Consider the following 26,359-nt stretch of genomic DNA (forward strand, 5'->3'; position numbering starts at 1 on the left):
TGTTCTGTCGAACATTGTGGACATGCTTTGTTGGCGCGACTTGTGGGCTGCCCCCAGCACATCCTCAGATTGTGTTGGTTGTTCACACAAATGACACATTTCACTCTATGTTTCCATGTACCTGTGATAAATCAATCTGAATCTGAATCAGGGAGTGGAGCAGTGAGATTGTGAGATGTGTATTTAAACATGTTGCAGTTTTCTGTATCTGCTGATCAATAAAATGAAAATCAAAGAAACTGCAGATGCTGGGAAGCTGAAATAAAAACCGAAAGTGCTGGAAAACTCAGCTGGTCAGGCAGCATCAGAGAGAAACAGTCAACATTTTCAGTCTGAGCTTTGCTAGAGGTGGGAAAGCAAGTTAGGCTTTTTAAAACTTTATTCATTACTTATAGGAATAGACCATACAATACCTTTCATTCTTGCATTCATAGACAATGTGTTATGTTGTGTTCTATTACATTTGTTAAAATGGATAGGACCGTTGTCATTCATGTGGGTGAATGGGGGTGGTATACTACTACAGTAACTGAGAGGCTTCCTCACCCAACCTGGCCCCTCCATGTCCAGCAGCGGAAGAACCCTATAATGTGGTCCTTCCCCACTGAACTTCAGTGAGTCCCTCAGCACGTACTCCTGCAGCCTGGAATGTGCCAGTTAGCAGCACTCCTCCACGGACATCTCGATGCGCCGGCAGGCCTGAAGGTGTCTTTCACTTTTCTGTGTGTCCCTGGGAACAGCCCATAGATCGGAGAGTCCTCTGTCATGCAGCTGCTCGGGATGAAACGTGACCCAGGCCCTTTCATCCTTTTCCATGTCCTCTTTGCAAACCTACAGTCCTCAAAGAGGTGAGCTAAATTCTCATCCTCCCAGGAGCAGTGCACGATGGGATTGATGGAGGCAGGAAGTAACCTAGTGGGAGGGCCTGTCTCACTGCCTGTCACTAAGTTAACAAATTTCACGACACATGCCGGTGATAATAAACCTGATTCTGATTCTGCCAGCCAAGCAAGGTCTTGGTGCCTGGTGACGAGGCATTCTGCCAAATGGTATGGACAGACTGCTCAGGGAACCACCCCACAAGTGTCCATCAAAGTGAGTTAGTTTTCAGTAGGAGAGGGATATGCAGAACAAAAGGGAATGTTTGAGACAGGATGAATCACCATCACATTAACCAACACATTAAAATTCTTGGTACGTATGACAATTTGTTATTGGTAAGGTGACGGGATCTGCCCGGCAAGCTAAATTAACCTACACCCTCTCTTCCTTGGTTCTGACGGAGGGTCGCAGAAACAAGATATTGAATGTTTCCCCTTTCACAGATGCTGCCCGACCTGTTGAGCTTTCCCAGTATTTTCTATTTTTCTATTCGTACCTAGTTACTTAGGTGCTGAAACAAAACATTTTATCCCTAAGAATCTCATGGAGTCAAAGTCAAAGTAAATTTATTATGAAAGTGCATATATGTCACCATCTACCACCCTGAATTCATTTCCTTGTAGGCATATACAGGAAATTTTAAAAAGTAAGTGAAATTTTTGAAAAATTATACATGCTATTGTATTTTTTATATTTCCTGTAAATGGCTGCAAGAAAATGAACCTCAAGATAATATAAGCTGTCTTGGATTATAAATTTGACCTCCCACACAAAAAATGTAGTGCATTACTGCATTAGCGATTGGTAGTTGAGATTGATCAAAAATCATGCAGTTTAATAATTGTCCAGCTTTCCCATCACCTTGTTCCAAGGAAACTATTGATAATGCACACAAAACGCACTGGCCTCCCTTACCTTACATACCTGTGCTTCTCTGAAGATGTAAGGACCCTGTTCATGCCTCTGGCTGATAATCTTCTGTGCGTACTCTAGTGGAATGTCAATCTGCACAGCTGGTGGAATGCTGGAGTTGATGAAGCAATTAATGATGACAGAGATCTTATTCTGAATCATTTCCTCACTAGCATGAGAATGACACAGGTCCTGAGAAAATAAGCAGAGAAAAGGTTTGAGTTCTCTTTGTTCTGTTTAAGAAGCAGAAGTCTACACACATCTGAGGTGCCAGACATTGACCTTTGGAACAAGAGTCCAAGCATTTACCTCAGAATCAGGTTTATTATTACGGACATGTTGTAAATTTGTTGTTTTGTGACAGCACTACAATGCAATACATAAATTATAGTTTACCTCCTGTGCCTAATAAAGTGGCCACTAGTGTATGTTCGTGGTCTTCTCTTCCGCCCATCAGAGATATTTAGTGAGGTAATGCTCATGGGTTTATTGTCCATTCAGAAATCTGATGGCGGAGGGGCAGAAGCAGTTTCTAAAATATTGAGCGCTTGTCTTCGGGCTCCTGTAACCCCTCCCTGATGGCGGTAAAGAGAAGAGGGCGTGTTCTGGGTATGGGGATTCTTATTGGTGGAAGGTACCTTATTGAGGCATCGCTCTTTGAAAATGTCCCCAATGGTGTCACTTGTCCTTTTTTTTGTTGTTGGTCTAAATACTAAAACCTTCAACCTAGATGTAGGACTATCTTTAGCACGTGTGTTGCAGAAACTCAACAAGATAACTCAGCAATACCTTCTCAAGGAAAACCCATGGATGGGCACTAAGGATGAATTCCCAATGTTAGGGATTATTCCAGACTTATGGAATGATGAAAATATAACAGATATATTCATTGACGACATCACCATTATGAAGCAGCTGTGTACATACATCTATCGATGCTTCTGGACACATCTTCAGTGATGTTCCTGGAATCATCGGGTGTTTCGGGTCTTTCAACATCATACAACCTCCTCCAGGTGACCCAGCCGGGGCTGATCAGACCCCAGCTTGTGTCCAGATGGCTAGCTACTTATGACTCCATGGCTCCCCTCTTTTGAGCCACAGCCATCTTGAGGCCCTCTCTGCCGCATCGGTGGTACTGCGGATGGCTCTCCTCTTCCTCTCTCCCTCGATGCCCAATATACTGAAGGCTCTAGCTAAAGAACGGGCTACAAATCCCCTACAACCAACCTCCACTGGGAGACACCTCGCTCTCCATCCAGCCTGCTGACAGTTGCTGACCATTCTCCCTAGCCATGAACATGCTCACTAAGTCTGCTGAACCAGAGTGCAGAGGGCCCAGAATGAATTCCGCTCAACGGCAACCACCGATCAGGGCATTCATGGATGACCTCACAGTCACCACAGAATCAGTCCCAGGCTGCCGGAGGATTCTGCAAGGGCTCGAAAAGCTGGTGGAGTGGGCCCGGATGCGTTTCAAACCCGCCAAATCAAGATCGATGGTGCTAAGGAAAGGGAAGGTGGAGAACAAGTTCCAGCATCACATCTATGTGAGGGCAAATCAGAAGCCATGGCTGACAGCAGAGGTCCGGCCACGGTTGAGAGAACGGGATGCTGCCTTCAGCTCAGAGGACAAGACAGCCCTCGGGTCAAGGGCAGCGCTTTCCTGCATGAGCAGGAAGGCAAAATAGGGTCATTCACTGAAAATATATAGCTGTTTCTGTGACACCAGACACATGGGGCACATATGGCAGGGGATTCAGACCATAACAGACTACAAGTCCATCCTGCGTGTCAACGACAGCGTCACTTTTCTTCCTGAAAGGCTAAATGTGCTTTATGCTCAGTTTGATGCACTGAATGCTGTGCTGGCGAGGAAGGCCCCCACCTTTCCCCCCGAAGAGCAGGCAGTCTGTCTGGCCACAGCTGACATCAGGAAGACCCTAGCCATGGTCAACCATGGTCAGCTGTGGGGCCTGATAACATACCTGGTCAGGAGCTGAGGGATTGAGCCCAGTTTCTAACAGACAACTTCAACATCTCTCTGGAACAGTCTACTGACCCCTCAGGCTTGAAAGTGGCTACAGGGCACCAGTAACATGCCTCACAACAGGAATTCTGCAGATGCTGGAAATTCAAGCAACACACATCAAAGTTGCTGGTGAACGCAGCAGGCCAGGCAGCATCTATAGGAAGAGGCGCAGTCGACGTTTCAGGCCGAGACCCTTCGTCCTCAATGACTACTGTCCAGTGGTACTGACTCAACAGTAATGAAGTGCTTTGAGTGGCTGGTTATGGATCACATTAAATCCCATCTTCCTGCTAGACTGGACTCTTTCCTGTTTGCTTGTCACTCAAATCGGTCCATTGATGATGCCCTAGTCTCTGCACTTCACTCCATCCTGTCCCACCTGGAAAATGGTGCCTCATATGCCAGGCTGCAGCTTATTGACTTCAGTTCAGCATTTAATACGATCATCCTGCAGAAACTGGTGGATAAACTGTCCTATTTAGGTCTCAACACTTCTCTCTGTAACTGAATCCTGGATTCCTTGACAGAAAGACCACAGTCACTCTGCGTTGGCAGAAACATCTCTAGCTATATCATGCTGAGCACTGTCTCTCTGTAGGGCTGCATGCTCAGCCCACTGCTAATGCATGACTGCACTGCTGGATCCAGTTCAAACCGAATCATCAAGTTCACTGATGATGCAACAGCGACGGTGAGATGGCGTACAGATGAGGCAGAGCAGCTGGCAGAATGGTGCAAGCACTACAACTTGAGTCTCCACGTGGACAAGACCAAAGAGATGATTGTGGACTTTAGGAAGACGTAGGCTGACCACTCCTCACTGCACGTACACAGATCCTCCATGGAGAGAGTTGGGACCATCAAGTTTCTGGGCGTGATCATAATGGACGATCTCACCTAGTCCCTCAACACCTGCTCTTTAGTCAAGAAAGCACAGCAGCATCTCCACCTCCTGAGGAGAATGAGGTGAATGAGGCTCTTCCCTCCACCCCCTCCAATTTTTACAGGAGCACCATCGAGCGTGTCCTGATCAGCTGCATCACCATCTGGTGTGGGCTTACAAGTCACCTGACCGGACATCCCACAAATGATGGTGAGAACTGCTGAAATAATCATCGGGGTCACTCGTCTACCCATCGAAGGTATTTATCAGGAGTGCTACATACACAGGGCCCTTAGCCTTGTCAATGATTCCTACCATCCGTCCAAAAATCCCTTTGACCTTCTACCATTAGACAAGAGAGACCATAGTATTAAGACAAGAACTAATAGGATGGGAAACAGCTTCCACCCCAGGGCTGTAAGACTACTGAACTCCCTGTCGCCACCCAGATCTCATCATGCATGGTGCCAGTAGCATTATGCAGTTTACTTTTTTACTTGATTCATAAATGCACTTTATTATTTGTTAATTTATTAGTGGTAATATTATTTTATCTGTTACGTGTATGAGTTATATGTACTGTATTGTGCACCTTGGTCCAGAGGAACGTTGCTCTGTTTGGTGGTATACATGTGTACAGGTGAATGGCAATGAACTTGAACATAAATCAAGCAAGAACCAATCCTAATGTAAATTGTAAACAATCATCAGTTTGAAGTTTCAAGAACATCTTTGCAAACAGGCTGCTGGCCCAAATCGGGATGCTGGCTGCTCAAGAGATATAGTTTGCAAAGTAAAGTGACCATGAGACATTCTCGTATCCATCATCCAAAGGTAAATCAATGGGGTTATGTTAATTGTTCTGCACCAAATCAGGCGTCATGGCCTGAATTATTTTTCACCATTGTGACAAAGTTAAGGAAGTTAGCAGTCAAGATTAATATTGTCACTTGGCACATCACATGGTCATATATATTAATCAATAGTTGGGATAGTTGTGTACTCGGTCAGACCTGACATTAATTTTGGGTGTCTGGGATCTCTGTCCCCAGAAGCTTTTAGACCATCTGTCTGAATTACTTTATCCCTGCAAAGGTGTTTGAACATTCGGAGGTATCTTCCATTGTAGATATGTAATTGAAAGAAAGATTGTCAACGCAATAATATGGAAGTAAACGATGTCATTGTAACGATTGAAAATGTACTGAATCACCTGTTGTTACCTTTGATCTTAAAGGTATAAATATGTGATGTAGTTCAAGTTTGCAAGACTCAACTAACAGGTCTCCAGGAAAACAGCAGCTTGTCGTGATGAATAAAAAACTTCCATCACCAGCTTCATTGTCTCTCTGGTGATTTAGATCACAGTCATAACACCACATCTCAAATAAGTTAAATAACAATGTTCTCACTGTGATTCAATATCTGACTCATTTGAAAGCAGTTATTCTTACTTAACCATTTTAATCTGACTTCATGATCTTCTGTTTAATTTACCTTGTACTTTTGAACCTCAAGCCAAAACACCACGTTATTCTCCATCAGCTCTCCTTTTGTTGACACGAACTTCTGAAATTGTAGAGCCGTCACTGGGTTTAACAATGCTTTACGGAATGCAATGATTTCTTTCGATGAGATGGTCCATCTGTTGGTCATGCGCTGTGGGAAACAAGTGGTCATTATTGTTTATAGGACATAGGAGCAGAATTAGGCCATTCACCCCATCGAGTCTGATCTGCCATTATTAGCCTTCACAACTCCATTCTCCTGCCTTCACCCTGTAACCTTTGACACCCTGACTAATCAAGAACCAATCAACCTCCACTTTAAATATACCCAATAACTTGGCTTTCACAGCTTCACCTCTTTCTTGCTAAAGAAATCCCTTCTTATCTCTGTTCTAAAGGGACGTGCTTGTATTCTGAGGTGTGCCCTCTGGTCCTGGACACACCCCCTCCTAATATAGGAAACATACTCTCCTCATCCACACTATCTAGGCCCTTATGACATTCTATAGGTTTCAATGAGATACCTCCCCCCCATTCTTCTAAATTCCAGTTAGTACAGGCGCAGAGCCATCAAATGCTCCTCAAACATTAACTCTTTCATTCCCAGAATCATTCTTGCAGACCTTCTCTAGACCCTGTCCAATGCCAGCACATCTTTTCTTAGATAAAGTGCCCAAATTTGTTCACAATTATGTCAACTGGCTCTCAAAAAGTATTTCTAGTGTCAATAGTTATTCATGAAAAAAAAAGTTAGATCATTTTGCAAAAAAAACTCTATTCCTCTCATACATGCAAGAGATTCTGCAGATGCTGGAATTCCAGAAGCAACACACTCAAAATGGAGAGAAATAAGCAGTCAGTGATTGTTGAGACCATCTCAGCCCCAAGCATTGTCTGTTTATTCCTCTCCATTATTTGCTGTCTGACCTGCAGAGTTCCTCCAGCATTTTGTGTGTTATTCTATTCATCTCAATGATTTCTTTCCATGTCTCCAATTCTCTCCATTTCCAAAGATCACACTTTGAAGATACAGATATAATGTTGACTCACATGATGTGCCACATACTGCATTTCAGGTACAAGAGCTCACCTTCATTAGTTCCCGCTTCTTCTTACTTTTGATTAACATCTGGTCCTCTACCACATCTTCCATCTGTATCTAGAGTTTAGATACCAAAAATAAAACTTCAGGGTATGTAGTTACAACACAATCTTAAAAAAGATTAGATGCGTTTTTTCTAAACACTATTTACACTGTTTTTAGCGCATAAGACAGGATCAGAATTAGGCCATTCGGCCCATCTGGTCATGGTGGAATTATTATTCCCTATCAACCCCATTCTCCTGCCTTTTCCCTATAAACTTTGACGCTGTTACAAATCAAGAACCTATCAACCTTTGCTTTAAATATATCCAATAACTTGGCCTCCACAGCTGTCTGTGGCAATGGATTCCATAGATTCACCACCCTCTGGCTGAAGAAATTTTTCCTCATCTCTGTTCTGAAGGGACATCCTTCTGATGCTGTGCCCTCTGGCCCTGGACTCTCCCACTCCTGGAAACATCCTCTCCACGTCCACTTATTCTAGGCCTTTCAATATTCAATAAGTTACAATGAGATTTTTCCCTCAAACTTAGTGAGAACCATCAAATATTCCTCATATATTAACCCTTTCCACCTCAGGATCAATTCTTTAAGCCTCCTCTGGACTGTCTCCATCACCAGCTCATCCTTCCTCAGATATGGGGCCCAAAACAGTTCACAACATTCCAAATGTAATCTGACTAACACTGCAGCATTACAGCCCTGCTTTTGTATTCTAGTCCTCTTGAAATGAATGCTAATATTGCATTTGCCTTCTTTACTACCAACTCACCCTACAAGGGAATCTTACATTAGGACTCCCAAGTCCCTTTGCACCTCTAATTTTCACTTTCTCTCCCCATTTAGAAAATAGTCTATGACTTTATTCCTTCTACCAAAGTGCATGACCATACACAGGGCCCTTCGCATTGTCAATTATCCCTTCCATCCATCCAACTATCTCTTTGCCCTCTACCATCAGGCAGGAGGTACTGTAGCATTAGGACAAGGACCGTTAGAATGGGAAACAGCTTCTTTCCCTCGACCGTGAGATATCTGAACTCCCTGCCACCACCCAGGTCTCATCATGTACAAAGCGCTAGTAGCATTTTATTGTTTACTTTTTGACTTGTGTCCAAGTTCAAAGTAAATTTTATTATCAAAGTACATATGTGTCACCATGTACAACCCTGGGATTCATTTTCCTGTGGACATACTCAACAAACCAATACAGGATCAATGAAAGATCAGCCAGAGTGCAGAAGATAACAAGCTGTGCAAAAAATAATAAGAACATGAGATAAAGAGTCCTTAAAGTGAGATCATTGGTTGTGGGAACATTTCAATGATGAGCAAGTGAGTGTAGTTATCCCCTTCTATTCAAGAGCCTGATGGTTGAGGGGTAGTAACTGCTCTTGAGCTGGTGGTGTGAGGTATGAGGCACTTGTCCCTTCTACCTGATGGCAACAGAGAGAAGGGTGTTCATAAATGCACCCTAGTATTTGTTAATTTATTTGTGTTCATATTACTTTATATGTTGTGTGTGAGGAATGTGTATTGTGTTGTGCACCTTGGTCTGGAGGAAAGTTGCTTTGTTTGACGGTATACATGTATAAGGTTGAAATGACAATAAACTTGAACTTCACTTGGAGTACTCATCAGAGAGTGCAGTAGGAGGATATTCAGTCCAGTGTGTCTATGCCAGCTCTTTGAAAGAGTTAAGTAAGTGGCTTTTGCCCTTGCTTCACAGGAAGAAAATGACTAGCTTGGAAAGGCAGCATGTAAGGCCAAAAGGCTTCATTCCAAGCTCTATAATTTCATGACTCGAAGAGCATTTCTTAATCCAATCACACATGCCATGAAAGATGATCCTCCAAATTTCTCATTTACAATTCAAGTACTAACCTCCACGGTATCAATGAACCAATCACAATTCACTCTCCATATAAAATTCTAACATTAGCCCCAATGAATATCAGCAAGGTTTCAAAGTCTCGTATCCCCAATATCCAGCTAGAATTCCACAATATGATTCAGAAGCTCTATACCACATTTGATACATCCAGTGCTGTCTGGCCCAATGAAGTATTTACATCACTTCCCTTCTTCTGTATTCATGATGGGAGGAAAATTAACTTTGGCCACAGGTATAAGAGCTAGATATTTTCCTTACTAAATGCTTTGCTGAATGTTTTACCCAAATGCCTCTGTATGTAAACCCATTTTCTCTTTTATTTTTCAGTGCAATCCCACTTAAATATTAAAGTAAGATTAGCTTTATTTGTCACATGTGCATTGAAACATACAATGAAATGCATCGTTTGAATCAAATTAAATCAGCGAGGACTGTGCTGGGGCAGCCTGCAAGTGTTGCTATGCTACTGGCACCAACATAGAACCACCACAATTTCCTAATCCTAACTTGGAAGTCTTTGGAATATGGGAGAAAACGGAAGCACCTGGAGGAAACCCACGTGGTCACGGGGAGAATGTACAAACCTCTGACAGACAGTGGCAGAATTCAACTGAGGTCAGTGATTGCTGGTGCTATAAAGCGTTGTGCTAACTGCTAAGCACATTTCTGTCAGTTTCTACAGCAGACTTATACAGTTTTCACACTCAATTGTGAATTTAACAGTAATTTTTAAAATTAAATCGAGATGCTATATATCTGAAATTAAAATTGTGATGCTTAACCAGCATCTGTGGGGAAAGAAGGTGAGTTAACATTTCAGGTCAATGTCTTTTGAGCGTATGAATTCTGATGAAGAGTAATGAACATGAATGTTAATTCTGCTTTCTCCATAGGAATAGCCTGACCTGCTTGGTATTTTCAGCACTTGCTGTTTATATTTGAAAGTTGCGTGTCCATGTTTGTTACCTCCATCGGATGTCCACGTGAGCAGAAGATGTGAGGGCTGGTGAGTCAGTGGTCCTGGAGTTCAGCGCCCCAACATCGGCTGGTCCGGTGGGGGGGGGTGCAGGGGAGACAACAGTGAAGGTCAAAACCCAAAAGTTGATTGGAAGCCCAGAAGTCAATGCTTGATGGCCAAAGGCTGGAGACTGGAGACTAGAGGCCCAGGGTTGCAGGGCTGTCCATGTGTGTATGGGTGGGTGGGAGGGAGGAAAGGGGCTTGCTTTGCTGTTGTTTTGTTGTTTGGGATGTTGTCTTTTGTTGTGTTCTGTGTTGTTCTGCTAAGCATGGCGGGCATGCTATCGAGTTCAAGTTCATGTTAAGCTTATTGTAATTAGCGTGCCTATAAAAAGCATTCATCCCATGTTTTATTGTTTTACAACATTGAATCACAGTGGATTTAGTTTGGCTTTTTTGACGCGGATCAACAGAAAAAGACTCTTTCATAGCAAAGTGAAAACAGATCTCTACAAGGTGATCTAAACTAACCACAAATATAAAACACAAAATAATTGATTGCACAAGTATTCACCTCCTTTAATATGACACACCAAATCATCGCTGGTGCAGCCAATTGGTTTTAGAAGTCACATAATTAGTTAAATAGAGATCACCTGTGTGCAGTCAAGGTGTTTCAATTGTTTGTGGTAAAAAATACACCTGTATCTGGAAGGTCCAACTGCTGATGAGTGGGGCTGTGGGAGTTTTGCGGAGAGGAGATTGAGTGTGTGTTGGAAGCAGTGGGTCGAGACGGCTGACTGGAAAATGGCGGAGAGAGAGAACATCAAGGAAAGTGCCAAGCTGTTGAAGGAAGTTTTTGGTGAGAGTGGAAGTGATCTAGAGATGGAGGTTGGCGGGAAAGAGGAATGGAATGGAAAGAGGAAGAAAAGAAAGCAGAGGTATGGGATATCAGACTCTGAGGAGTCAGCGGATGATCAAAACAGGACAGCAAAACAATGGAAAGAAGATGAGATTAAAGCAATTATAAAACTAAGTGAAGACGGGGCATCTTTTGGTGATTGGAACCCAATTCATTTGACGAAGATGCTCAACAAAATTGTAGGCGAGATTAAAAGAGCAAAGATTTTACGAAATGGATCGCTATTAGTGATTTGGCGGGACAGTGCTCAGCAAGGTAAAGTGATAAAATTAAGTAAAATAGACGGCAAAGAAGTACAATGCTCAATACCCAACAATAGAAAGTGGACTAGAGGAGTTATTTCGGGGATACCAACAAAAGTTACTATGGATGAGATTAAACAGAACATAAAAGGAGCAAAAATTATTGAGGCCAAATGTTTGAAAGTTACAAGAAACGGGAAAAAGTGTGATAGTTTATCGATAATGATTAACTTTGATGAAGAGAGATTGCCGACTAACGTTTACTTACAGTATATGTGTTTTGCAGTTAGAATATGTATACCACCGCCTTTAAGATGCTATAAATGTCAGAAATTCGGGCACATTGTGGTGGTCTGCAGAGGAAAACAAAGATGTAGGAGCTGCGCTGGAGAACATGAATATGGGAAATGGGAAGCAGGAGCTAGGCTGAAATGCTGCAATTGTGGCAAGGAACACAGCGCAGCTTAGCGAGGGTGCATTTATAGCAAGCAGGCGGCTGAGATACAATATGTAAAAGTAACTCAAGGAATCAGTTATGCAGAGGCAGTGAAAGAATTTGATTAAAAAAAAGGCTGTCAAGCAAACAAATAAAGGGAATAATAAACTGGTGAATTGTGAGGGCTGTAATATGAAAAATAAGGATACACTATTAATGAGTAGAAAGGATTTCATGCTTTTTATGGTGGATGCAATTAATTGTTCAGTGCAAACAAGAAAAAGAGCTGAAAAAATTAAAATTATAGTCAAGTCTTCAGAAAAGTATCTTGGTATTAAAGGGATTAGGTGGGAAGAAGTCAAAGAAACGCTGAATGGAGGATACAACAATTCACAGGCAGGGGAGATGGAATCTTAATGGTAGTATATTTATCACAAATGATCAAGAATTTAAGAAATGCTTCAGAACTTAATGAAAATCCTCAGATTTTATGGTTGAAGCCCGGGGTAAATGTGCAGAACTCCAACAACAAATAGAAGTACCTGACAAGAACAACTGTGAGTTGGAAAGAGATTGGAAAATGGAGGAAATTATTACAAGGACACAAAAGGAAAAGGAATTTGTTGCAAAGTGAATTATCTACATTCAGATTATAATATAAAATGAAAACATGGAAGCAAATGAAGGAGAACTCCAAGGCCTCAGTAAACAACTGCAGGCTACGATCCAAACAAAGAGTGGGAATAAATGGGACCTTTTCAGAATGGCAGGCGGTGACTAGTGGGGTACCGCAAGGCTCAGTGCTGGGACCCCAGTTGTTTACAATATATATTAATGACTTGGATGAGGGAATTAAATGCAGCATCTCCAAGTTTGCGGATGACACGAAGCTGGGTGGCAGTGTTAGCTGTGAGGAGGATGCTAAGAGGATGCAGAGTGACTTGGATAGGTTGGGTGAGTGGGCAAATTCATGGCAGATGCAATTTAATGTGGATAAATGTGAAGTTATCCACTTTGGTGGCAAAAATAGGAAAACAGATTATTATCTGAATGGTGGCCGATTAGGAAAAGGGGAGGTGCAATGAGACCTGGGTGTCATTATACACCAGTCATTGAAAGTGGGCATGCAGGTACAGCAGGCGGTGAAAAAGGCGAATGGTATGCTGGCATTTATAGCGAGAGGATTCGAGTACAGGAGCAGGGAGGTACTACTGCAGTTGTACAAGGCCTTGGTGAGACCACACCTGGAGTATTGTGTGCAGTTTTGGTCCCCTAATCTGAGGAAAGACATCCTTGCCATAGAGGGAGTACAAAGAAGGTTCACCAGATTGATTCCTGGAATGGCAGGACTTTCATATGAAGAAAGACTGGATGAACTGGGCTTGTACTCGTTGGAATTTAGAAGATTGAGGGGAGATCTGATTGAAACGTATAAAATCCTAAAGGGATTGGACAGGCTAGATGCAGGAAGATTGTTCCCAATGTTGGGGAAGTCCAGAACAAGGGGTCACAGTTTGAGGATAAAGGGGAAGCCTTTTAGGACCGAGATTAGGAAAAACTTCTTCACACAGAGAGTGGTGAATCTGTGGAATTCTCTGCCACAGGAAACAGTTGAGGCCAGTTCATTGGCTATATTTAAGAGGGAGTTAGATATGGTGCTTGTGGCTACGGGGATCAGGGGGTATGGAGGGAAGGCCGGGGCGGGGTTCTGAGTTGGATGATCAGCCATGATCATAATAAATGGCGGTGCAGGCTCGAAGGGCCGAATGGCCTACTCCTGCACCTATTTTCTATGTTTCTATGTTTCTAAAAGGAAAACCTGAAAAAGCAGATAGACTTGGAAAAACAGCAATTTTAAAAGTATAACATGCGATAATTACTATTCTTTAACAAGACGATTTTAGTCTTACAAGTGATGTAGATGAAATCAATGTAATTGAGGTAATGTAACTACATGAAAACGTGACAATATTAGGGAAGAATAGCAGTTTGCAGCATTATCTAATGAGTGCATTAAGCATTCACGAGGAATTGCAACTACAGAGTGATGCTAATAGAGAACTGCAGGCTGAACTAGATTGTCTAAAGTAGAGAACTCCAGGACATATTTGGTTGGAACACCACAAGTCTAGCAGGTGGCGGTAATGCACTGAAAAACTGGTTGCCAACCTCCATAAAACAAAAAAGAAGAAGAAGAAGAAGGTCCAACTGCTGGTGAGACAGTATCCTGGCAAAAACTACACCATGAAGATAAAAGAATACTCCAAGCAACTCTGCAGAAAGGTTATTGAAAAGCACAAGTCAGGAGATAGATACAAGAACAAGTCCAAATCACTGAATATCCCTTGGAGTGCACATAAGTCAATCATCAAGAAATGGAAAGAATATGGCACAACTGAATCGGCCTAGAGCAGGCCATCCTCAAGAACTGAGTGACCATGCAAGAAGGGAACTGGCAAGGGAGGCCACTAAGAGACCTGCATCAACTCTGGAGGAGTTACAAGCTCTGTAGAAATTTGAGATGGGAGAAACTGTGCAGACAACTGTTATCCAGCTGCTACAGCAGTCACAGCTTTATGGGAGCGTGGCAAAGAGAAAGACACTTTTGACAAAAACTCACATGAAATCTTGGCTAGAGTTCGCAAAAGGCATGTGGGGAAACTCTGATGTCAACTGAAAGAAGGTTTCATCATCTGATGAGACCAAAGGTGAGCTTTTCAACCATCTGACTAAACCCTACGCTTGGTGTAACACCACAAGTCATTGAAACACGCCATCCCTACCGTGAGGCACAGTGGTGGCTGCATCATGCTGTGAGGATGCTTCACTGCAGCAGGCCCTGGAAGGCTTGTGAAGGTAGACGGTAAACCGAATGCAGCAAAATACAGGTAAATCCTGGAAAGAGACCTGATACAGTCTGCAAGAGAACTGTGACTTGGGAGGAGATTTGTTTTCCAGCAAGACAATGACCCCAAGCATAAAGCCAAAGCTGCGCAGGAATGGCATAAAAACAACAACAGTTAATGTCCTGGAGTGGCCAAGTCAGAGTCCAGACCTCAATTTGATTGAGAATTTGCGGCTGGACTTGAAAAGGGCTGTTCACTCTTGATCCCCATGTAATCTCACAGTTTGAACAGTCTTGTTAAGAAGAATGGGGAAAAATTTCAGTGTCCTGATGTGCAAAGCTGATGGAGACCTATCCACACAGACTCAGGGCTGTAATGGCTGCCAAAGGTGCATCTACTAAATACTGACTTGAAGGGGGTGAGTTATTATGCAGTCAATTATTTTGTGTTTAATAATTGTAATAAATTTAGACCAATTTTTAGAGATTTGTTTTCACTTTTACATGGAAGAGTCTTGTTTGTTGATCAGTGTCAAGAAAAAAGCTGAATTAAATCCACTGTGATTCAATATCGTAAAACAATAAAACATGAAAACTTCCAAGGGGGTTGAATATGCTTTATGGGCACCATACATGGATACCGCCAAACAAAACAACGTTCTTCCAAACCAAGGTGCACAACACAATATGTATAACTCACACACAACACTTAAAATAACATTACCACAAATAATAAAGTACATTTGCGTCACGTGTAGAGGTATAACACTACTGGCGCTTCATTCGTGGTGAGACCTGGGTGGTGGCAGGGAGTTCAGTTGTCTCTCGGCCGAGGGGAAGGAGCTGTTTTGCATCCTAACAGTGCTTGTCCTAATGCTATGGTACCTCCTGTCAGATGGTAGGGGGTCAAAGAGACTGTTGGGCAGATGAGATAGATCATTTGCAATGCATATGCAGCACTCCTGATAAGTATCTTAGATGAGTGGAACAGGGACTCCGTTAATCCCCTTCAGCAGTCCTCACAATCCTTTGTAGGGTGTTGTGATTTGATGCTTTTCAATTCCAGTACCAGTGATGCAGCAAGTCAGGATACTCAATAGAGCTCCTGTAAAAATTGGTTAGAATGGTGGAGCGGGGAGCCTCATTTACCTCAATCTCCACTGGAAGAGGAAATGCTGCCGTGCTGTCTTGACTAAAGAGGTGGTGTTGAGGGATCAGTTAAGATTATGTGCACTGCCAGAAACTCGTAGTTCCTAACTCTCTCCACAGCGGAGCTGTTTCTGTGCAGTGAGAAGTGACCAGCCTGCACCTCCCTGAAGCCTACAATCATCTCTTTAGTCTTGTCCACATTGAGACTCAAGTTGGTGTGCTCGCACCATTCTACCAGCTGCCCTACCTCTTCTCTGTAGGTGGTCTCCTCATCATTGTTGATGAGGCCAACCACTGTTGCGTCATTAGCGAACTTGATGATTCAGTTTGAGCTGGATCTAGCAGTATAGTCATGCGTCAGCATCGTGAACAGCAGTGGGCTGAGCACACAGCTGCTCATTGTGATGGAGTTACAGATGTTTCTGCCAACATGGACTGACTGTGGCCTTTCTGTCAAGAAGTCCAAGATCCAGTTACAGAAAGGAGTGTTGAAACAAGGACAGTTTACCCAACAGCTTCTGAGGGATGATCATACTAAACACTGAGGTAAAGTTGTTAAACAATATCTTGCGCGTAAGATGCCATTTTCCAGGTGGGAGAGGATGGAGTGGAGTGTATAGGTTATGGCATCATCAGTGCACTGATTTGAGCAATAAGCAAACTGGAAACAGTACAATCTAGCAGGAAGATGGGATTTAATGTGATCCATAACCAGCTGCTCAAAGCACTTCATTATTGTTGAGGTCAGTGTCACTGGACGGTAGTCGTTAACAAGGGTTACTGTCACTCTCTTCTATCTGGGATGATAGTGGACTGTTTCAGAGAGATGTTGAAGATGTCTGTCGGAACCTCAGTTGACTGGGTTACACAGTCCCTCAGCACCCGACCAGGTATGCTATTAGGCCCCCCGGCTTTACGTGAGTTGACACTTGACACTGGTTAGAGTCTTTCTTACATCAGCTGTGGTGAGACAGGGTGCCTGCTCCTCGGGGGAGTGGGGGAGCGAGTTTCCTTGCCAGCACGTCGTTCTGTGCATCAAACTGAGCTAAAAGACATTCAGCATATCAGGAAGAGAAGCGTCATGATTGTTGACACGCAGGTGAATTTGTACCCTGTCATTGTCTGAATGCCCTGCGACATGCGCCTCGTGTATCATGTTGTACATTCGCTGTGAATAATCCTGTTTTGCCTTCCTGATGGTGCGGGAAAGAACAGCTCTTGCTGACCTGAGACCCAGGAGGGATGAATCGAATGGACAAGGAAATCATGGATGGAGTGATCTCTGCAGAAAGCGTAGAGTGGGGGGTGGGGAGGTAAAGGTGCCTTTAGTGGTAGGATCCTGTTGAAACTGGACACATCGCCTGCTTAGAAGATGCTATGTTGGCGATGGAATATGTGGTAACGTTTCTGGGCTGCCCCCAGCATATCCTTAGGACTTTACTAAGGATATTACTTTGACTTTGAAGGTTGTGTTGGTTGTTAACACAGATGATGCATTTCACTGTATGTTTCAATGTACATGTGATAAATGAATGAATCGGAATCTGGCCTGGAATCAATTTCACTGCTGCCCGTAAGGAGTTTGTATATTCTCTCCATCAACATGTAGGTTTCCTCCATGTGCTCCAGTTTCCACCCACATTCCAAAGAGGTACGGGTTAGGAAGTTGTTGGCATGCTAAATTGACGCCAGAAGCATAGTGAAACTTAAGGGCTGCCCCCAGCATATCCCCGGACTTTGTTCATTGTTGATGCAAACAGTGCCTTTCACTGTATGTTTTGATATACACATGATAGATAAATAATTTACTTTAGAAATTCACACACAGTTCATGTGACTTTTTTGGTTAACTGATCACCTATATAATTAATTTTTCTTCCAACGATGTTCTTCAAATAATGCTCTATCATTGCAAGTGATGCATGCCAAATATGACAAAGGTTTAGCTTGCATGTTTGGCAAAGGTTTACAAATGCTTTACATTTGATACAGCCTGCTTTAAGAAGAAGGTCAAGCCCAGGATTACCGTACTTGTTTGTGGCTCTTCTCAAGGAACTCCGGTGAAGCCAAGAATTTGGGCAGCCACTTTCTTTCCAAGCGTGCTTTTGCATAATTTTGTAGTTCAGTGCCAACCAGTAAAGACAACTGATCATGCAGCAACTTGTATTGACCTCCAGCCAGCATCACCACCTAGGGAACAAAACCAAATTTATAAGCACTAGAAATGCTAGAAATCCAGAGCAACACACTCAGAATTCTGGAGCAACTCAGCAGGTCAGGCAGCATCTATGGAGAGGAATAAACAGTTGACATTTTGAGCTGAAACCCATCATCCAGAATGGAAAGGAAGGTGCAGAATTTATGGTAGTTTGGTGTCTGATTTTCTTATGTTAAAATTGAAAGAGTCAACTGTATATTTATCCCTCCTATTGCATTCCTAATACTTCAAATACAATAAATTATTCAAAATTGTTTAGTAAAGATGAGTTGCCTCTTAATGCTTCCATAAATGATTTTAATAAACTCATCATTATATATTATAGTGTATACATTTGGTAAGATTTTGTTCTAAAGTAGGAAAATGTACAAGAGCATCCTTCAAACTGCTACTAAGTAAGCACATGATTTTAAGTAAACAAGATTCTTTAGCCAGAGGGTGCTGAAACTGTGGAATTCATTGCCACTGACATCTGTGGAGGCCAAGATACTGGGCATACTTAAAGTAGAAACTGCTCGGTTCTTGATTCAGGTTTATTATCACCGCATATGTCATAAAATTTGTAGAAGTCTTCAGCACATGTAAAAACAAAATTCTGTAAAGCAAAGATGCTTTCAAAAATAATGAAATGAAAAACTTTAAAATAAAAAAATACTGTAAAGAGCAGTGAACAGAAAAAAAACTAAATCAAATCAATATCTGTTGTGACCAGTCTGTGCCTTTAAAACTGCATCAGTTCTGTTAGGTACATATCTTGCTGTTTTATAACAAAATTGGCTGGTAGGTTGTTGCAAGCATCTTGGAGAACTTGCCATGGTTCTGCAGACTCTGGCTGTCTCGCTTGCTTATATCTCTCCAGGTAATCCCAGCCAGCCTTGATGATGTTAAGATCAGGGCTCTATGGAGGCCTTCCATATATTAACAAATCTATGGTGCCTAAGACTTTGGCACAGTACTGTATATCTTATGGTCCTGTATTTAATGATTCAAGCCAATTCTGTCATTCATTGCTGATTTTACCTTCAATTTTTTTTTCAGGACCACATCCTTTGACAGTTTTTCTATCAGAAAACTGTTAATGTAGGTCCCAAAAAGGTCATTTGACTTTTAGCCCAGATTATCTTAAAGGAAATAATTTCTTTGTGTCTACCATTCAAAGGTTAATTTTTGATTGCTTCACCACCTTTGATTTTTCAGAAGCGGGGAGGGAGAAAGGGAGAGGGATATATATATATATAAAATATAGAGAGAGAGACTCACTCTCTCTCATCCTCTCTCTATTTACTAATAATAAATTTACCTTGAACCTGTCGAGGAAGTTAGAAAATCTTAAATTTAAATCCTAACTTTGGCAAAGAGGAAAGGCTGCCATTTTCAGCTATGTTAAACCACAAAACGAAGATTTAACTTTGCATTAAGTATTCAGACCATTACCTCCTCCTGTTGTGATTTTGTTGCTGGGCTGCTCGGTCCAAAGAAATACTTATAATTCAGATATTTTTTGATAATCTCTTTGGACTTGTTAGCTTTATTTTCCTTCTCATCTTTGGGTATCTTTCTATATTTCTCAATGTCCAACCAGCAATTGAGATCCATGCTGTGGGAAAGGAAAGATTAAAGATTTGCCGTATTTGTCACATGTACATCGAAACATAGAGTTTGCATCAAATCAAATCAATGAGGATGGTGCTGGGGGCAGCCCGCAAATGTCACCAACAGAGATTGCCCCTCGCATAACCTGTGCATCTTTGAAATGTGGGAGGAAACTGGAGCACCTGGAGGAAATCCACATGGTCACAGGTAGAACATGCAAACTCCTTACGGACAGTGGCAGGAATTGGAGCCCGATCAGTGACCACTGGTGTTGTAAAGTGATTGCGCTAACCTCTATGCTACAATGTCACCCTTTTTAAATGTTCTAACTTTTGTCAGCGGCACTGTTAATACAAACTATTTATATCAGAATTAATAATAGATATTATACAGTAAATACATCAAAATAAATTAAAAAGTGCTACTAATGTATTTACAACAGAATAGCATTTTAGTTATAATCATAGTGTCAAGATTCATGTGTACTTATCGCATACACATTGAAACATGCAGGGAAATGTGTAGCGATGGTTTTGGGGACAATGTGGGGATTTAGGGTTCTGGTTAAGGGACAGGGATGAGGGACAGTTAGGTGTCAGGGGATAGTGAATGAACAGCCAGCAGCAGGAGCTGATGTTTGGGTCAAACTCTAGCCACAGTTCAATGTCACAGCTGCCTCATGTACCCTCACTGGTCCAAAATCCTGCCGCCTCCTCCCTCATCAGACCTCAAGTTTACCATTGCCATACAGATACATACAGCAGGTACAAGTTCCATGAGCATTAGTTTCTTGCAGCAACAGTTTAGTCCATTACAAGCATAACAAACAGAAGTTAATATTAACATAAATTATACATAGCTTGCATGATAAATACAGAGAATGGCACCAGTGCAAGCTGAGAGAGAAAAGAAATATAGTCTGAGGTAGCGTTAGGGTTAGTCAATTCAAGAACCTGGAGTCAGTGGCGAAGAAGCTGTTGTTGAAAACTGAGGTATGGGTCTTCAGGATCCTGTACTACCTGCCTGATGGCAGCATCGAGAAGAGGGCATGGTGTGGATAGTAGTTGTCCGTGCTGATGGATGTTGCCTCCCTGAGCCATTGCCTCTTTAGATGTCCTCAATCACCTCCACCAACTCTATCCTGGACACAACTTGTCGATGACTTGAGGCCTTCACTTAACCTTGAGGGTTCTGATTCCTTCCCATCCCAGCTGACTGGTGCTCTGATGTGTCATCCTCTCAGTTCTTGCACCAACAAGCACTGACTGCCCTGCTCTTTGACGTACAACTGATCAGTTTTACTTGGCATGCTTATTGATGGCATAATTCTGGCTGGCAGACAATTCCAATGCCATGGCTTTTCCAAAGTGGTGATCTGAGAGTAGATTAAAAGGTTGGCAAAACATTATGGTCTACAGGGTTTATACAGTGCTGTATTCTATGGTCGATGTTCTATAAAACTTCTCAAATAGTTTGCATGTAATCCACTGGGCAGATGGGATTTACATCAGGATGAGCAGGAAGATGTCTTGATCTTGTACAATGTTGTTCCAAATTAGCTAAAGTTATGTTTTCCCTATATAAAAGGACGGTTAGCACAAAATTCTGAAACCCACATAGAAAATATTACATTGTACAGCTTTCCTTTGTGGTTGTCCCTTCATCATGGAAAGAGTCATGTACACTTACCCTGCTAAATTCTCTCTCAGGTACTCCTGGAAGTTCTCAAGTAGCAAGCGATTCCGAACCAGTCCTTCAAATGTGTAATCACGGAATTCCTCAGGAACCATCTGCCAAATGCTTGAACTTTTAAGATCCTCTGGAGATTCCATGTGACTTGCTGAACGGACTGGAGAAGGGAAGTCCTAGGACAAGGAATAACAAGGTTAAACTGGCGGATACAGCCAGTGACCGAAAACAACAAAACTCTTGTAAAGTTCCTGGCATATCTGCAACAAATTGTCAGTCTGAATCTTTTATGTCATAACTTGGATTATGTAACCCTCTGGACAGAAGTTGTGGCTGAAAGAAAACGTGGGAATAATTTGCTGGAATCACCAAGCTCAGAAGGGGAATATTTGACATTTTCATCAGCACGGCAATGCGCTGGGGTAAGCCACATTCAAAATACATTCACTGATCACGTGGAATTGAACAATTTTGTTTTCATGTTGTTGTAACTGGGCCCAAAAGGTTTTCCCTGGGATGATGTTTAATATGTAGAAGCGATGGTGTTTCAGTTTCTGTATAAACCTTTGTTGGACATGTGGTGGTTCAGATGTAGGCAATTTTGAGGTGAATAAAGAATCACTCAGTAGTAGAATCATGTGGCATGGTTCTCATTGGCTAGAAAGATACACTCAGCGGCCACTTTATTAGGTACACCTGTACGCCCGTTAATGCAATATCTAATCAGTCAATCACATGGCAACAACTCAATGCATAAAAGCATGCAGACATGGTCAAGAGGTTCAGTTGTTGTTTGGTCTGAACAACTGAACCTCTTGACCATGTGTATGGGCCACAGCAGCAGAAGACCACAAGCATATAGTCAGTGACCACTTTATAAGGTAGAGGATGACTACCGAGTGTCATTCAAGGGAAAGTTCACCCTGACTTCATCTTGGTTGACTCCTACACATTTTGGATTAGGAATTTTCTTGTTTGTCTCTTTAGGCAAAAGACAGATTTAGGTCTGGGACAAGTTGGGTCTCTTGAGATGTAATTCTTGCAGCTCGGATAATTAGGACATCTGTACTGTCGTCAGTCTGGCTCATCCATAAATAGTTAATTCAACATATTGCAACCATAGGTTCACGGTGAACCTAATTGTCTACAAACATGAGCAGGCAGCATTAGTCCTTGCTGTAGCTCTGGCATCCTGCAGACTGATTACTACGTCTGACATTGTGTGGGACAGCATGGAATCAGGCAAAACACAATAGGCCACTCTTGAGTCCGACTGTTATTGAAGCCACTGTAATGGAAGAGCTATGCTATGAAGTTGTACAACTCTGTTGCTAACTCTCATTTGGAAGTTCCACTTGCAAAACCCTTGTCCAAGGTGAGGCAAGGATGGTGTGTCACTTGCTGCCAGGAGCCCAAATAGTGCCAGGTACAGACCAATGCATCTGGTGTAATTTCAACAACCAAAGCTTGCCTTTATAAATACCATTATGTAATGCTTTCTAATTCCAGTTTCTACCTCCTCTCAACCCAAATAAAGCAGAAGTCTTGGCCTGAAGCTTGCGGAGAGCAGATCACCATTCACACACGGTGAAGTGCACGATAGCTTCTACCTTAACCCCTATGCAAACAATGATGTAATCTTGCAGAGGTTTAACAAGGCAGCAAACCCTTTTACATGCGTGAGACCAAAATAAACCCCAACAGTCAATAAAGCCTTTATCTCCGTATCTGGAGACAAGAGACCTGTCCTCTGTGTGTGTGTGTGTGTGTGTGTATGTGTGTGTGTGTGTGTTCTGTGTTGTTCTGCCAAACATTGTGATCATACTATGTTGGCTCCAGAATGTGTAGCTGCCCGTAGCACATACTTGGGTTGTGCTGGTTGTTCATACAAATGACGCATTTCACTATTGTCTTCAATTTACATGTGATAAATAAATCTGAAGTTAAAATCTGAATCTTCAGTTGCCTTAATTGTCAAGTGTATTAATGATCAAATTTATTGAACCTCTGACATTCAGAGACGTACAAGAACTATTAACCATTAGTAATGTTAGATCTTAATTCATCTAAACAGAAAAAAAATATAAAAGAAATCAAAACAATTTTGGAAAAGCCGACAAAAAGTGGTAGATACAGCCCAGTCCGTCACAGGAAAAGGTCTCCTCACCATTGAGCACACCTACAAGCAGATCTACAAAAGACCTTAATACTCCCAGTCACAGCTTCTGGTTACCTTAATTTTAGTCAGTCACAACACTTGTAACAGATTAAAACTTCAGCCTTAAGAACACCAGTGCACTCTAAATACTGAGCCTGTGGTTGGCACAGATTAGCGCTCTGGTCTCGTTCAGGTTCAAGTTCAGGAACAGTTATTACCCTTCAATAATCAGGCTCCTGAACCAGTGTGGGTAACTTCACTTATCTCAACACTGAACTGATTCTACAACCTGAAGACTGACTTTAAAGGACTCAGTATTATTTGTTTATTAAATATTATCCTACAACAATCAGGCCCATGAAGTTCAAGTTCAAATTCAAGTTTAATTCAACTATACATGAGTACCCATGAATACAGCCAAACAAAACAGTGTTACTCTGGGGCCAAGATGCAAAACACAGTACCAATAGTCATACACAGCACAAGGTACACATAGCACACATAAGATAGAAGTGTCCTTCTAGCTCTGACTCCTCATCTTTTTATCTCCAGTCCTGATGAAGGGTCTCGGCTCGAAACATCGACTGTACTCTTTTGCATAGATGCTGCCTGGCCTGCTGAGTTCCTCCAGCATTTTGTGTGTGTGTTGCTTGGATTTCCAGCACCTGCAGATTTTCTCTTCTTCGCGATTTAAGTGACATTGATTGTGGAATGATTGTTTATTCCAGGTGAGCTGATTTGAGTGTCTCAGAACAGCTGATCTCCTGGGGTTTTCATGTGCACAGTCTCGATAGCAGGGGTTCCCAACATGGGGTCCACGGACCCCTCAGTTAACGGTAGGGGTCAATGGGATAAAAAAGGTTGGGAGTTTACAGAGCACGGTGTGAGAAACAAAAAAATATCCAGTGGGTGACAGTTCTGAGGGTGTAACCACCTTGTTAATCAGAGAGCTCAGAGGAGAATGGCCGGACTGATTCAAGCTGACAGAAAGTGACAGTAACTCAGCTAACCACACATTACAACAGTGGTGTGCAGAACAGCATCTCTGAGTACACAACATGTTGAACCTTAAAGTGGATGGGCTATAGCAACAGAAGACCACGGACATACACTGAGTAGCCACTTTAAGTACTCGAGATACCTTATAAAGTGGCCACTGAGGGTATCTTAGTGATAGTAAATCTGATTCTGGTTATCTGAAACACGTATCTTGAGCTGCTATGGATTCCGGATGAATGTCAGAAGTACAAAACTGGAGAAAGCCATTTTGGCTCTTGTACCCTCTCCACTATTCATGGCTGTATTCCTACCTTAGCACCACTTTCATGCAATAACCCCATTCGTTAACAAAATCAGTCCTTGGTACCTCTGGGTTTATTACTGCCTACAAAATGCCTGAATCTGGGCATTCTTGCAAGCACAGTATGCTATTTTTTCACAGAAAATATTAATGATAATTAATAACAATATAATGTTGTGGCTTTATAAGGCATTGGCCAGACCACACTTGCGGTACTCTGAGCAATCTTGGGTCCAATTATCTGAGAAAATGTGCTGACATTGGCAAAGGTCCAGTGGAAGTTCAGGAGAATGATCCTGGGCATGAAAGGGTTCATGTATGAGGAGTGTTTGATGGCTCTGGGCCTGTGCTTGGTGGAGTTTAGAAAAATGAGGGGGAATCTCATTGAAACCTATCAAATACCAAAAGGCCTAGATAGAGTGGGTATATCTTATAGAGGGGAAATTTGGAGCCAGAGGGCACAGCCTCAGAATAGGGTAGCGAATCTATGGAATTAATTTCCATAGATGGATGTGGAGACTAAGTCATTGGGTATATTTAAAGTGGAGGTTGGTAAGTTCTTGATTAGTCAGGGCGTCAAAGGTTATAGGGAGAAGGCAAGAGAATGGGGTTGAGAGGGATAATATGATAGAATGTTGAAGCAGATTTAGAAACATAGAAAACCTACAGCACAATACAGGCCCTTCAGCTGTGCCGAACATGTCCTTACCTTAGAACTGCCTAGGCTTACCCATAGCCCTCTATTTTTCTAAGCTCCATTTATCCATCCAGGGGTCTCTTAAAAGACTGTATCGTATCTGCCTCCACCACCACTGCCGGCAGCCCATTCCACATACTCAGCACTGTCTGAATAAAACAACTTACCCCTGACATCTCTTCTGTGCAGCTTCCAAGCACCTTAAAACTGTGCCCCCTCATGCTAGATTTGATGGGTTGAATGGCCTAATTCTGCTTCTAGGTCTTATGATCTTACGACACTTATTCATGAACAATCAGGAAGAACCCTAATGTCCCCAAAGAGAAAATTCTTACAGCATTTTCTCTTTCTATTAAATATTTTTATATATTAAAGAAAGAAGTCAAAGGAGACAGTAGGGATACTGGAGGAGCCCGGTGTGTCAGAGAAGCTGGCTTTGGTTACTGAGGAGCTGATCTGGCTGCAGACCATGTTGCTGCCTGCTATCTCAGAAGCATCGAAGTTGGTGCAGTATAACTGTGGGAGATTGTCTCAGACATTTCAATTGCAATCGCAAGACTCTGTTGGACAGTGATAATGCAAGTTGCCGCAGGCCTGTTACCCTTGTCTGGTGGAAGGGACAGACGAGATGGGAGCTGTTCTCGGTTATAGCGAGGACTAGACCTCAAGCCTTGGGTGGGCTTGCTTGCTGCTGCAGACAGGTGAGAGACATGGAAGCGCTACAGCATAGTGTCCGTGCTCGGCTGGATCCTGACCTCTCCTGTAGGTGCTGCCCTCCCATGTTCAAGTGGTGGAATGACAGGCTGGATTACACACAGCTGGGAGACTGTACCATCAAATCCCAGACATTGTTGCTCAGGGTCTTGCTATATATATGATTTTTTTTCAAGTGAACATGATTCATTGCTCATTATTTTGAATTATGTTACTCGCTATT

At 42.4% G+C, this 26,359-nt stretch overlaps 1 protein-coding gene across 1 annotated transcript in view; it reads right to left on the reverse strand.

Moving 5' to 3' along the window:
* LOC134343468 (regulator of G-protein signaling 22-like) overlaps positions 1-26,359 on the reverse strand; it is a 121,224-nt gene that overhangs the window by 26,824 nt on the left and 68,041 nt on the right. Inside the window, exons 16-21 of the mRNA XM_063042221.1 lie at positions 21,268-21,443; positions 19,420-19,582; positions 17,799-17,957; positions 7,308-7,376; positions 6,207-6,368; positions 1,807-1,986 (exon numbers count right to left, since the gene is read on the reverse strand). Coding sequence (XP_062898291.1) covers positions 1,807-1,986; positions 6,207-6,368; positions 7,308-7,376; positions 17,799-17,957; positions 19,420-19,582; positions 21,268-21,443 — 909 coding nt within the window. The remainder of the gene's footprint in view (positions 1-1,806; positions 1,987-6,206; positions 6,369-7,307; positions 7,377-17,798; positions 17,958-19,419; positions 19,583-21,267; positions 21,444-26,359) is intronic.

Source organism: Mobula hypostoma, chromosome 1 (genome assembly GCF_963921235.1).
Source record: "Mobula hypostoma chromosome 1, sMobHyp1.1, whole genome shotgun sequence".
In the NCBI taxonomy this organism is placed as follows: domain Eukaryota; kingdom Metazoa; phylum Chordata; class Chondrichthyes; order Myliobatiformes; family Myliobatidae; genus Mobula; species Mobula hypostoma.